At 39.9% G+C, this 13,983-nt stretch overlaps 1 protein-coding gene across 3 annotated transcripts; it reads left to right on the top strand.

Moving 5' to 3' along the window:
* Positions 1-826: 826 nt before the first annotated feature.
* MTFR2 (mitochondrial fission regulator 2) lies at positions 827-13,568 on the top strand. 3 transcript variants are annotated; one of them, XM_086707945.1, is made up of 8 exons: positions 832-964; positions 1,393-1,498; positions 1,596-1,712; positions 7,152-7,256; positions 7,713-7,825; positions 8,748-8,983; positions 10,121-10,478; positions 13,167-13,568. In XM_086707945.1, exons 3-8 carry the CDS (start codon positions 1,650-1,652, stop codon positions 13,372-13,374), a joined length of 1,083 nt encoding a protein of 360 aa, XP_086564071.1. In that variant the 5' UTR covers positions 832-964; positions 1,393-1,498; positions 1,596-1,649; the 3' UTR covers positions 13,375-13,568. The 3 variants fall into 3 exon arrangements, with proteins under 3 accessions (XP_086564070.1, XP_086564071.1, XP_025781624.1); XM_086707944.1 differs by lacking the exon at positions 1,393-1,498 and having other exon boundaries at positions 827-964; XM_025925839.2 differs by lacking the exon at positions 832-964 and having other exon boundaries at positions 980-1,498.
* Positions 13,569-13,983: the final 415 nt, after the last annotated feature.

The raw sequence follows: 13,983 nt of genomic DNA, 5'->3' as shown, positions 1-13,983 counted from the left end.
AATGGGTATCACTTGATAGGATTTAGTCCTTACTTAACAATACTCGGCCAGGTTAACGTCCGGTCCATATTTGATAGCCTGGATAACCAGGAGCGTTTGGTGAATGAACATTATAAGTACTGCAAAGGTGCACATCCCTCGAAGACTGCTTAGGTTCTGCTAATCCCATAAGCAGGTAATGTTTGAATGAAATGATCAGACAACAAATAGCGACTTCAAGTGAAGAGGAGAGCGCGGCCCCGCTTAGCGTCTGGGTGTATAGGGGACGACACTGCGAAAAGGGACGAATTCCGGATCGCGTGCCTGGCTCAAGACCCTTAATACTTTGATGACACCGTGTAGTAGACACCAGTAGTTTAGCATGGAGGAATCTAAGGACGCGTCAGAAGCTTGCGTCACCATCTTCGCACCCCCCCCCCTCCGTTCCACCTGCTGTCTCTAGGCTTCTATTGGTTGCCTCGCGGAAGGCCCGCCCCCTAGAGGAAGAAGGAAATATCCCAGTAGCCGGCCCAAATAACCGTAACTAGCCTGACGTCATAGCGCAGCCAATCAGAAGCACATATGTTTAGGCTTGTCCAATAAGCTCGGAAACTGGCTTGGCCCGCGGAGTTTGATTTTCGTTCAGGGACGCGGAAGTTGTGCCCGGCCTCGGGGCGAGCCGCAAGGTGGGTGGGAGACCGGAGGTAAGGGCCAAGCATCCTGCGGAGTTACCCAGGTTGAGGGAAGGGGTTTGCATGTCCAGCCCCGGGTCGGTGGGGGGCGTCGTTACCGTCGGTGGGGGGCGTCGTTACCGTCTGTGGCTTGCAAACCGAGGCGCGCGGGCGGACACGAGTCGACGTCCGAGCGCTCCTGTACCAGGACGGGCGCACGTAGGGCGTCCCTGACTGCGGATTCGAGGCAGCGTTTCTTAAGGACCGCAGCTTGGTGTCCCGGTGGTTGCTCGCAGGCTCGGCTTCGGAGGAAGGTGAGCAAGGCGATCATTCTGGGTTTGGAGAGCCCCTGAGGAAGCTTGCGGCCAAGGCGACTGACACCACCGGCGCTAGTCTCGGCCTGTTACTCAGTTGGGTGACTGAGTCACGTCGCGTATCTGGGGTCCAAATTCTTGTCTTTAAAATGAGCGAGGAGGATGGATGGTACCCTATTCGTTTGTGAGGAAGAGCCGCTGTTCATTTGTTAAAGCGTTGGGTCGGCCCCCTGCCTGCCTTCAGGAGCTGAACTCATCCCTCTCCTCAACCCAGAGCTTCCAGGAGAGCGGGGACTTCGCTGTCGCAGCTAACCTAAAGGCTTCCCTGTTAAGTGTCCAATTTATTGTTGGTTGATATTTATTAAGGCTGAAACATCTTATGAACTTTTAGTGCAATTTAACTGATAAATTGAAATTTCCTTTATCAGCCCTTCCCCACGTCTTCATTCCTCTCTCTCTTTGACTTCCTTCAAAATACTGCTGGCCAAAAGAGATCAGTTGATGGTGTAATGTGAAACGAAAGGATTCCTCCAGGTTACTTAATACAGTTTTGATGGCAATCGTGTTTTTTGTTTTTTGTTTTTTGTTTTTTTGGTCAAGAGTAATATTTTCTAAATTGTTTTTCCGGAAGGTATCAAGAAACTGATAATGTTTCCTTGAATTCGCTAATGTATTTGTTTCATCAATGTCACTCATACTGAATATCTTAAGAGAGATGCTGGAATATTTTGGTGTTCCCATAGACCAGGTAAATGTTTTTTAATGGATTTGAATGAACCTGTTGTATTTGTTGCTGGGTCTTACTTTGAAAATGATCTATATATATGTAAACATTTAATTTAAGGCAAGATTGTTACTTTTCAGGTGTAACAAAGCTGAGTTTGCAATAGTGTACCTTAGGTAGTTTGCGTTAAAAAAAGGGATAAAATTAAGGGCGCCTGGCTGGCTCAGTCGGAAGAGCATGTGACTCTTGATCTCCAGGTTGTAAGTTGTGAGTTAAGCCCCAAGTTGGGTGTAGAGTTTACTTAAAAAAAAAAAAAAGGTGGGGGGAGGGGGAGGATAAGATTATTAGCAACCTATTTACTAGATAGGTCAAATGCCAGCAAAAGGTGCACATGCAGCAAAATATAGATATGACCTTCACAGGTAAAATATATTTTAATTATCCAGTGGTTTTATTTAAAGTAATTTAAGTTTGGGGGCGCCTGGGTGGCTCGGTCGGTTGGGCGTCCGACTTCAGCTCAGGTCACGATCTCGCGATCCGTGAGTTCGAGCCCCGCGTCGGGCTCTGGGCTGATGGCTCCGAGCCTGGAGCCTGCTTCCGATTCTGTGTCTCCCTCTCTCTCTGACCCTCCCATGCTCATGCTCTGTCTCTCTCTGTCTCAAAAATAAATAAACGTTAAAAAAAAATTTTTTTTTTTTTTAAAATAAAGTAATTTAAGTTTGATATTTGGGTATATAATGGCAAGTTATAGCTCAACAAATTCAGAATAAATCTGGAGAGAGGATGACTTAGGCCTAAGAAGTACAAGCAAATCCAATTTTCTCTACTTATGGAGCATTACCATATCCAACACAATATGCTTGGTTCTTTGGGTGGTATAGAGCAATACACGATCTTGTATTCATACTGCTTAAAATACAATATGACAAATAAAAACATACAGATAACTATAATACAAGATTGAATATAAGAAAGAATAGTTGGGGAGTTTATAGAATGGGCAAATCATTGCTATTTGTTGGGGTGAATTAGAAGAGAATAGCCAAGGACACTTTCAAGATTTTAAACAAAAGTAAGTTGAAGAGTGGTTATAAATTATAAATAGGCAATTATTATATTATAAATAGGCAATTCAGTATGAGGAACTAGTTTGAATCAGGAGGTGAAGTGAGCCAGATGTGCTGTTGGATTATATAAATACAAATATCCTACAGATAGAGAAATAGTTCTAGAATGTTGGAAAAAGAGATTTCAGATTTGTGGTTATCTACATTCTTTTGATATTTGAATTCAGGGACTTTGGTGACATAATGGAAGATGTTGGGTGTTACTGATGCATTTTGAATTTCAAGAATACATTGAAGATAATGAGGACTGAATAGTAGTTAAAGATCTGCTTATTATTGGATTATTGATGCCTTTAGGGGTTTGTGTAGGTGGAGTGGCGGCTGTAGTGTAGTTTGAAGAATAACTAAGGAAGGGCAGTGGCATCAGCAACTTACTTTTGAAAAGTTTGTGAAAAGAGATCAAGAGCCATCAACTTGAAGGAGTAGGATCGACATTTTTTTTTTTTTCCAGTGTTAGAGATAACTTCATGTTTGCAAGCATTGGAGAAGAACCTCATAGACAGGAAAAAAAAGTTAAAAATTCAAATGAAAGAGCGAGTGATGAGCAATGTCCTGGAGAAGGTAGCTGGGCAAGGAATATAAATAATAAGTCTTGGAAAGAGGACAGACAGTTGAGTAGGATAAAAGTGAGAGATGGTGGAGAGGTTTGGAATGGAGAGAAATAAAAATTGAGGTATGTTAAGTTGGAGTCCTTGGTTTTCTCAGTAAGAGCAGAGTCAAGGCTTCTGCCAGGTAATAAAAATGGTGGCTTTGGGGATTTCAGAGATCGGTGATTGCTTTGGGCAAGACAGTAGAGAACAACACATGCTCTGAAGAGGTCGCAGAATATACCTGTGCAGAATACCCAGCTGAAGTCAGCATGGATTTGTAGTCTTTCTAAATATTGTTGTTTTTGTAATTTATTTTCTCCAGCTAAGAGTAGTTGGGGTAATTTATCCATTAGTAATATGAGAACACATAATATCAAGAGGATGAACACTTTTTGAGTGGTAATGAACCTATCACTGAAACAACTTGAAAATCTCTGCTTGGTAGGAAAGTCACATCAGTAAAGTCCGGGTCGCCTGGGGGGCTCAGTCTGTTAAGCATCCAACTTCAGCTCAGGTCATGATCTCACCGTTTGTGAGTTCAAGTCCTGCATTGGGCTGTCTGCTGTCAGCACAGAGCCTGCTTCAGATCCTCTGTCTCCCAGTCTCTCTCTGCCCTTCCCCTGCTCATACTCTCCCTCTCTCTGTTTCAAAAGTAAAATAAACACTTGGGGCTCCTGTAAGACTCAGTTGATTGAGCATCCAACTTTGGCTCGGGTCATAATCAACATCTTGCGGGTTCGAGCCCCGCATCTGGTTCTGTGCTGACAGCTCAGAGCCTGGAGCCTGCTTCAGATTCTGTGTCTCCCTCTCTCTCTCTGCCCTTCCCTTGCCCTGTCTGTCTCTCTCTCTCTCAAAAATAAATGAACATAAATTAATTTTACCTCTTTCTACTTTTTCAGATGTAGCTACTAGAAAATTTGTCTTACATATGTGGTTTGTATTTTTTTTCTTTTGCAGAATACGTACTTCTGAAGTGATTGTAGGTGTAGGTGATTGTGATTTATGGTTAAGAACTACTACCCTGTAGGATTGAAAAGGAACATAAACACATCTCTACCCCTGGAGTTGACAGTCGTAATGGAGCAGAGAGAACACGGCAAATGAAACAAAGTTACGTGTAGTTAGGTATCCTGTTGTGTGGTGCTCCTTGGAACTGGTTTAGGAATTTAGAGCCTAGGAAGTTCCCGAAAGCAGAGTCAAATTTGTAGAGGAGTGTGCATCTGACATTTGAACACAGGTAAAAACAGCTGGTGCCAGGGCTGGAGGTAGAGTGGTGCCCTTTGGGCACATGCGTAAGTTCTTGGCAATTAGGATAACATTGGCTTGTCTTTGAGACCATGAGGAAAATTCCTATATGCAAAAGAGCTCGTGTTATTGACGTAGTGAGTGGGTAATTCAGTCGGATAGATAGAACTGGGCCAAGTGGCAGAGGACTTTTCAGAGTGACTGGAGAATAATACAGAATACATGGAGGATGTTGTGGAGACTGAGATCACAGAATTGATGGAAGCTTATGAGGCCAGTGGATGTAATCTGTTTAAAAAGATTTTTCAAATTTTTTATTAAACATTAAACAGAGAGAGAAGGAGACACAGAATCTGAAGCAGGCTCCAGGCTCCGAGCTGTCAGCACAGAGCCCGACCCGGGGCTCGAACTCACAAACCGCGGCATCACGACACCAAGCTGAAGTTGGACACTTAACTGACTGAGCCACCCAGGCACCCTATGATGTAATCAGTTTAATGTTTTAATGTTTCCTCTACTTTCATATAGTCAGGTTCTGAACTCAGGTGTTTGGATGTGATCGGATACATTCAGAATCTTACTATTTGAAAGTAGAGGAATGGCATTTTCTGTGCCAGTGGCTTCCGGATCTTCCTCTCTAGCCCCAGTTTTTCTCAACTAGTCAAATGGCTTTAATTTTTACCTATCATGTATTGTGTCTGCTGACGATTCCCAAATCCATCTAAATCCCAGATTTTTTTCCTGAGTTCTAGAACTGTATGTCCATTTCCAAGAAGATGCTGTTAGGATGCTACCTACGTCTGTTGCTTGTAATAAACTCTCCTTGTTATGGGATCTTAGGAAAAAAGAAAAGTCCAAGTTTTAATGCTTTTTGAAGAAAGTGCTTTCTTTGTCTTGAAATCTCTGCCAAAAGCAGAAATATTATGTCATATTTTTGAGGAGGCTTCTGTGGGAATTGTTTACACCAATTTGGAAAGCCCAAGCCAAAGACAAGATGTTATTTGAATTATAGTAGCGTATTTCATTTCTATCATCTTTTTAAGAACTGACTTCTGGCAGATATAGTTCGCTGTAAGTAAAGAATTCTTAAATTGTCTAATGCCGGATTAGTTTGTTCCCCCTCTTTATTTCACCTTTGAAAGGAATTACATAAGTGCACTCTGTATTACCTCATTGTTTGAGAAACTGAAATTGTCAATTTTTGACTGGGCCAAAAGATGTTTAGCTGGGAGGAGAGGAGGCAATTTTTCTGGATAAAGTTCCCTCAAGTTTTTTTTTTTTTTTTTTTTTTTTTAACGTTTATTTATTTTTGAGACAGAGAGAGACAGAGCATGAATGGGGGAGGGTCAGAGAGAGGGAGACACAGAATCTGAAGCAGGCTCCAGGCTCTGAGCTGTCAGCACAGAGCCCGACGCAGGGCTTGAACTCACAGACCACGAGATCATGACCTGAGCCGAAGTTGGCCGCTTAACCAACTGAGCCACCCAGGCGCCCCTAAAGTATTTTGTCGTTATCAGAAATAGGACAAAAATGAATTTGTGGTCCTTTTTTTTTTTTTTTTTTTAATGTTTATTTATTTTTGAGAGAGAGAAACAGAACATGAGCAGGACAGGGGCAAAGGGAGAGGGGGACACAGAATCTGAAGCAGGCTCCAGGCCCTGAGCTGTCAACATGGAGCCCGATGTGGGGCTCGAATGCACGAACTGGGAGATCATGACCTAAGCTGAAGTTGGATGTTTAACCAAGTGAGCCACCCAGGTGCCCCTGTGGTGCTTTCTTAAGAGACCTTTCTTTCTGGAATATTACATAGGTTAACTCCCATCCTTTTTTTTTTTTTTTTTTTTTTTCTTTTTAGGACAAATATGAATGGAGTTTAATTTTTTTTTTTTTAAGTTTATTTATTTAGAGAACTAGCAGGGGCAGGGGAGGCAGAGAGACAGAGAGAGAGAGAGAGAGAGAGAGAGAAGAGAGAGAGAGAATCTCAAACAGGCTCTGAGCTTAGCACGGAGCTGGACAGGGGTTCCGTCTCAGGACTCTGAGATCATGACCTGAGCCAAAATCAAGAGCTGGATGCTTAACAGACCGAGCCACCCAGGCGCCCCAAAGTTTAATTCTTTGAAGAAAATACTTTGAGTATGCCCTTCTGTATTTTCTTTTCAAAATAAGTGTTAGTGCATCCTTTACATCTATTTTTCTTCATGGATATATAAACATGGCTTTAACAGAATAGTGGTTTTTTTTTTTTTTTAATTTTTTAACATTTATTTATTATTGGGAGACAGAGAGTGATGGAGCATGAGCATAGGAGGGGCAAAGAGAGGGGAAGACACAGAATCTGTAGCAGGCTCCAGGCTCTGAGCTGTCAGCACAGAGCCAGACGCGGGGCTCAAACTCGAAAACCGCGAGATCATGACCTGAGCCGAAGTTGGACGCTTAACCGACTGAGCCACCCAGGCGCCCCTAACAGAGTAGTTTTTAAACAATGTTCTATGTGTAAATAGGTTTTGCAGATTAGAGAAAATAAAGACTATGGATCAGCTCGGAGTATTGTTCGTCTTATTGGGAAAATTCTTCCTCTAGAACCTTGTCCCAGGCCTAATTTTGAGGTAAGTCAGTCAACATGCATTGTTTAAGCACTATGTATACAATAATCCCAGGTACTTCTAGAGATAGAGTAGAACAGAAGAAGAACTGTTTCCTGAAAGCCAAAAACCTCTTGCATGTTTTTGTGTTTATTTCTTAAGTAATTACATTCAAAGATGAGCAGACACAAAGCAACACCTGAATAGCTTATTTTATTCTTCTAGTTTGTGTTTTATGACAGATGACATTAACCAGGGTAGAGAATATTGCTACATGTTTAGACTTCAGATAACATTTTCCTCAGTATTTTTTGCCCTGCTAACAGGTGCATGTTTTTCTGTTGCATATCCTTTTTCCTCTTAACTCAGGGATTTTTAATTTAGGCAATTTCCATGGGCATGCATGTGTTCTACCCCCTGCCCCCCACCCCAGCAAAGCTCTGACTTTTTTTTTTTTTTTCTTCTCCTTTTTTACTTTAGTTGATCCCTCTATTGAACTCTGTAGACCCTGGTAACTATGGATCTGTAGTTCCATCTTTTGCTGATACTTTGCGTGTGGCAAATGATGAAGAAGGCAGTTATCTCAGATTTCGGTAATTTTACATACTTCCTGTGGAAGGTGGGATATGGGCTGTAATCTTAATTCTTGCACGTGTTGAAGTTCGATCATACTAATTGAATCTTGTGTCTGTCTCTGTACTGCCCTGTGACCTACTAATATCTTCCTAATAAGGATGACATTTTTATTTCCCATTTCTCTTAATGTAGGCCTAGGAAGGAATGATATTAAAAGGGTGTCAAAATCATTATGTCCATTTTTAGGAGAAAGCTGTTTCCTCTGCTAGATACCATATTTGGTTATTTTTTACATATTTAGCCAAAACTTAAATAGTGTTTACTGTGTACCAGGCAACGATGTTAAATAAATATATTTGAAATTTGAATGTGTTACTGTTCGGGAGTACTAACTTAAGTGTTAGTATATTCAGATATAGGCTATAAACACAATAAGGGTCAATTATCCAAATATTCTGGCTAAATTTATTATGTATCAAAGTGGTTTATCAATTAAAAAAAATTAGAATACCATAAACGTATCCCTGACATAATGCTTAGTATAAGGCCATTCAGTACCATATATTCAGAGTATGTAGAATTTCTAAGTAAATCAACTTTATTTCTAAATAAATCAATTTGTACTGTGTTTAAACCAATTAGGTAGAACAGTTACAAGACAATTATTTTTGTTTTACAGTGTAAAAGCAAGACTTGTTCCTTCATTCACTGACCACTTACTGGTCACTTATTAAAGGCAACTGTTCTGTTCTAGATATTGAGAATACAAAGTTACATAAGCTGTTGTACTTGTCCTCAGTGAGTCTGGAGACAATGATGAGATAAAGAGAGCTACTCTGATTTTTGTTTTTGTGTCTTTATTCCTCTTTGTCTGAAAGAATTTATTTCTTTGGGGAAATTCCACCTCCCCCCTCAGTTTTTCCTTCCTTCTACCCACAGAAATAGCATATGGAAAAATGAAGAAGAGAAGAAAATGGAATTTTTCCATCCTTTGCCACCAGTTTGGAATCCATTGCTGCCTGCTCCAAGACAGAATAAACGGACCAAAATCGATGGGCCTGTAAATGAAGCTGCAATTAAAAAAATAGCTGCCCTCGAAGATGAGCTGACTTTTCTTCGCACTCAGATCGCTGCAATTGTGCAAATGCAGGAACTGAAAAACCGTGCAAACGCTGGTGAGTGCCATGCTGCGTTCTGTCTTAGTTAGATGGTGCTCACCTACCATTTCATTTCAGTCAGTAGGGTCCCAAATGAGAGCATCAGATGCTAATGTGTCTTGTGAATGACATTAAATATGTCGAGGATATCAAGGGTGTAATATTGCTATGTCTGATGTTTATGTAGAATAAATGGAGACACATTTGTGGTGAGGGGCATGGCTTTGGTTCCAGCTGTACTGCTGTAGATTGTACTTTTGTATTGAAAAGCTGTTTTCTAAGTAAACTTTTCTAACTCTTCAGAAAAGCATTGATATTTATGAGGAAGAATATATTAATTTGAAAGAAGATGAATATAAGGTCTTCATGTATTTGTAGTTTGAAGTTATTGCTGCTGTTCTTTCACTAAATTCAGGTTGAATAATGTTTTCCAGATGATCCTTTTCTAAATTTTTAGAGATGTGACTGGTTTTAAACAACATACACCCACATACATAATATATACATGTATCTGTACACATCCATATACACACATATAATTTATATATAACATGAAATGTTTATACAGTATTGTATCTTTATGTATTTTATGCATAAATATTATACATATTGATATATAATAATAGCAATTAAAATGAAATATACACACACATTATTTTTAACCAGTCGTGTTAAAAAGTCTTTTGGGAGCAAATCTGTTGTGAAAAAGTTAAGTACTCAGTATCCGTCCTAGGCCTTGCCTAGAAAATATATGCTTGGGCATTTCTACAGTGTCATCATAGAGTGAATATACCAGTTTGAATGTTTCTAACTACGAATTGTTGATTGTGTTTTAGCTTTTTTAAATAGAGGATGAAATTCAGACTGTATGTTAATTACTGAAAAAGCACTTTTTGATTTCTTTTTAAAATGCATTCTCACCCTTCCTCCCTTTAAAGGCCTACCCAGAAAATCCTAATTGGATTAAAAATAAGCTTATTCTTTGGTTTGACTCTTATAAAAATTACTAAGCAGATGGGATTGCTTCTTTTTCCTGGCCACATCGTTATTTTAGTAGCATTACCGAAATTGTTCCTTTTTTGTTTCTAATTAGTGTTATGTGTTCTGTTGGAGAGAATTTTGCATGATTTTTTCAACAGACTACTTTGTTTTTAGGCCTCTTTGACTTGAACAGCGAACCTAGCAGATTGGGACAAAGGCCATCGCCAGGAACTGCTGAACTGAGTGTCAAACCAGATCCATTTTCAAGTTCAGTGTTCTTCCCTCCACCTGCTCCTCCTCCTCCAGTGCCCCCTCAGCTTTCTTCTCCGCAACGTCCGTGTTCACTCACATGGCCAGGAACTAATAATACATGTAACTCAGATAACTCAGCAAATGAAGTGAAAAGACAGCAGTCAGGTGATAGTAAGACTAATGACAGTCATCGTTCGAAAAGCCAGGAAAATAAAGATGTTCCGAATATGTTGGACATTCTAAAGGATATGAATAAGGTTAAGCTCCGTGCTGTGGAACGGTATGTTGTCATAACTTGAGAAATGAATCAAAATTCTATTAGTGATGTTGTAATAATTTATTATATTTATCAAAGTAAACATAGACAGGTCTTCTCTCTGATTCTTCTTCATTCCAAACGCTTCTCCCAGAAAGAATCATTTTCAATTTTTTTTTACTGTTTCTTTTAGTGTCTTATCTCCATAATTTTGGAACAGTGTACTACTTCCTTTTGCTATTTCTTGATATTTTAACTATATTTATTTCCGCTTGTTAAAACTCAGGAGTATATCCTTTCAGACATTCTGCCGCCTAACATGTACACATAAATACACTTCTTATTCTGTCTTCCCCATATAGTTAAATCCATCGTCTTTACTTAAATCAGTATTCAGAATTTACATCCTTATAACAGTAAACATTCACAGGTAAGCCATTTCCTTATGCTATGATTACATTTTGCTTGTTGAATAATTTTATTTTTTATTGCAGCTAATAATTGTCTCTCTGAGTTTCTTTCTTTTTCTTTTTAAAATAATTTCCCCTGTAGGAGCTCTCTGTTCTGCTCCACTGTCTTGTTCCCCCAAGCCTGCTGCATTGTTACCATGCCAAGGATTTCCTTGGCCATCATTATGGCATTCTCTACCCTGTCTCTTGTGTTGCCTCACCCATTTCTTGGGTGTCCTATCTTCCCATACCTTTCTGAGAAAGGGTCTATAAAAAAGATTATTTTAAGGCTTTGCATATCTGAAAATTATGATTTTATTCTAACACTTCATTGCTAGTTTGGCTGGGTATACAACAGGCAGAAAACCATTTTTCCACAGAATTTTGAAGACATTGTTCCATCAGTTTTTAGCTTCTGTTCCTGTGGAGAAGCTGATGTCATTCTCATTCCTGGCTATGTATCAAATCTATTTTCCTTATTCTTGAAACATTTAAGATCTTCTCTTTAGTCCTGGTTTGAAATTTCATAACGATGTTCCCTGGAGAGTTCCTTTTTTAATTTCTTATGCTGGGCACTTGGGGACTCAGTCTTGAGTTTTACATTTTATTCAGTGTGTAGACTTTTCCTCAGTCCCTTCAGGGGAGCCCCTTCAGGAAGGCAGCTCACCCTCCACTATCTTCACTGTCTTCCAGTGTTTTGTTGCAGTTCTTACCCACTCTCTCGTAATTTCTTTGTCTTTGTGGGTATGTATTTTTTTAATTTCTTTACTGTCATTTTGGTAGGATTTCACAGAGATCTGCCGTGTTCATCTGGAAATCCCTCAATGAGGTTTTTAGTGAGAAAATATATTTTCTGTATAATAGTGTTAGGGCAGACACATCATTTCATTATTAATGAGGGTATGATTTGACCCTTGTGTGAGGAAGCTGATACAGAGAAGAATGTGGCTGAATGTGCACACTTGTTCCAGCTAGAGGGCTTATTGGCATCACTGGGCCCAGTCAGTGTAAGACAGTGACTGACTGTTACCATAACTGGAGACACAGCTAGGAGGCTGGTAGAGTCTCCCTTCCACCCCCAGTATCTCATTTTTCTACAACTAACCGTGCATTATACATTACTACAGAGTCAGATAAGATTTGCCACATCTTCACAGTTACAGTCACTGTTCGTGTTCTCTGCCTTCTCTCTTGTTACTGTGAATGGAATGCCATTGCTCATGTCCAGGCTCTCCCCTTGGTCACTAGGTCTCCTTTTCTCTTATCTTCTCAAGGATTTTACCTAAAATTATCCCTTCTGTCTTCTACATCATCAAATTTTTCTTCTCTACTTTATTCTCCCCATACCTGAGTATTTACCATCTTCAAAACATGTATATCCCCAGCTATTATTATTTCTCTGCTTCTCTTTCTGATATAAATTCTTCTCATCAGAACTTTGTTTGCATTTCTCACCGCCTTCTTCTACCCACTGTAATATGGTCTCTGTCCCCATCACTCCACTGAAAACTGTGCATTGTCAAGGTCACCAGTAATGCTGGTACTAAATCTAATGGTCAGTTCTTATTGTTCCTCTTACCTGACGTCTTGGCAGTATTTGGTACTGTCTGTGGTCCCTTCCTCCTTGGAACACTTTCTTCCTTTGGCTCAGACCTCAGTCCCCTTCTCTCTGTATCCACATTGTTTCCTTTGGTGATCTCACCTAGTCCTATGGCTTAATGAAAACCTGTTCTGCCCTAAGTCTTTTGCATCTCAGTAAAGGCAACAACACCATCATCCAGTTGTTCAGTCCAAACATCTAGGAACCAGACTTCCTGGTTTCTTGGTTTTCTTTTTTTTTTTTTCTTCTTTTTTTAATGTTTATTTTTTTGTGGGGGAGAGAGGGAGAGAGAGGTGGGGAGGGGGGAGGGCAGGCAGGTAGAGAGAGATGGAGCACAGAATCTGAAGCAGGTTCCAAGCTCTGAGCTGTCAGCACAGAGCCCTACGTGGGGCTTGAACCCACGAACTGTGAGATCATGACCTGAGCCGAAGTCAGACGCTCAACTGACTGAGCCACCCGGGTGCCCCATCGGTTTCTTGGTTTTCTAATTCCTAATTCATTGTGCCTTCCAGATTCCTTATTCCTTGGCAAAAATTTTCAATCTCTTGAAGAATAATTAGATTGTAATTTATTATGCTTGTATTTCTGGCATGTTTGTCAACAAGGAGCTTAAATTAATTACACAAGGCTTTAATTCAATTTTTTTTTTTTTTCTTTAAATAGGTCACCTGGAGGTAGACCCATTCATAAGAGGAAAAGACAAGATTCACACTGGGATCCAGTGTCTTTAATATCCCATGCACTTAAACAGAAATTTGCATTCCAAGAAGATGATTCCTTTGAGAAAGAAAATAGGTCTTGGGAGTCTTCTCCATTTTCTAGTCCAGAAACTTCAAGAGTGAGCTATAATAACGTAAAGTTAATTTTTTAATTTTTCAAAAGCGTATTGTCCATGATGTATCTCTGCCTTCAAGTTCTCTTGAAGTTCTTGCGCAGAATGGACCATACAGTTATTTGCTGGTACCGCTAACGTTTCTGTTGTTTCTGTTAACTTTTACATGCTCCTTTTTTGCTTGTACCTTACTATGAATTTTTTTTTAAATAAAACACTTGATTTGAAAAATACTTGTGCATAAGTTTATAAAGGCTTGTCCTGGACGGGTGCTAACTTGATGTTGCTGTCTGCTGTATGAACGAAGTCTGAAACTTAAGTACTCCAGTATTTTTCTCAGGCGAATATAAAGACTGGATTATTTAGTTAAATAGAATGTTAACAGTGCTCTTTGAAAAGCAAATGGGATCATAATTACCTTCAATGACAATGCTTCTTGGTTGCTTAAAAGGACATTTTCTATATTTATATTTGACCCTTGAAATTGCTCCTTATTTGAAGTGTCTTTGATTTAGACATAGCTTTAATTTGGGGGTTGGTTTTCCCATATCACAGCTCAGTTGAGGTAGTAGGTACAGAAGAATAAGCCTTCGGAATGAGAGGGTTGGGAGGGAGGCTGGGGTCTAACGGCAGGTGCATAGCTCTGAG

Source organism: Puma concolor, chromosome B2 (assembly GCF_028749965.1).
Source record: "Puma concolor isolate L17-30 chromosome B2, mPumCon1.1.hap2, whole genome shotgun sequence".
In the NCBI taxonomy this organism is placed as follows: domain Eukaryota; kingdom Metazoa; phylum Chordata; class Mammalia; order Carnivora; family Felidae; genus Puma; species Puma concolor.
Note: the sequence above shows the minus strand (reverse complement) of the source record. Positions and strands in the feature narration are given on the sequence as shown.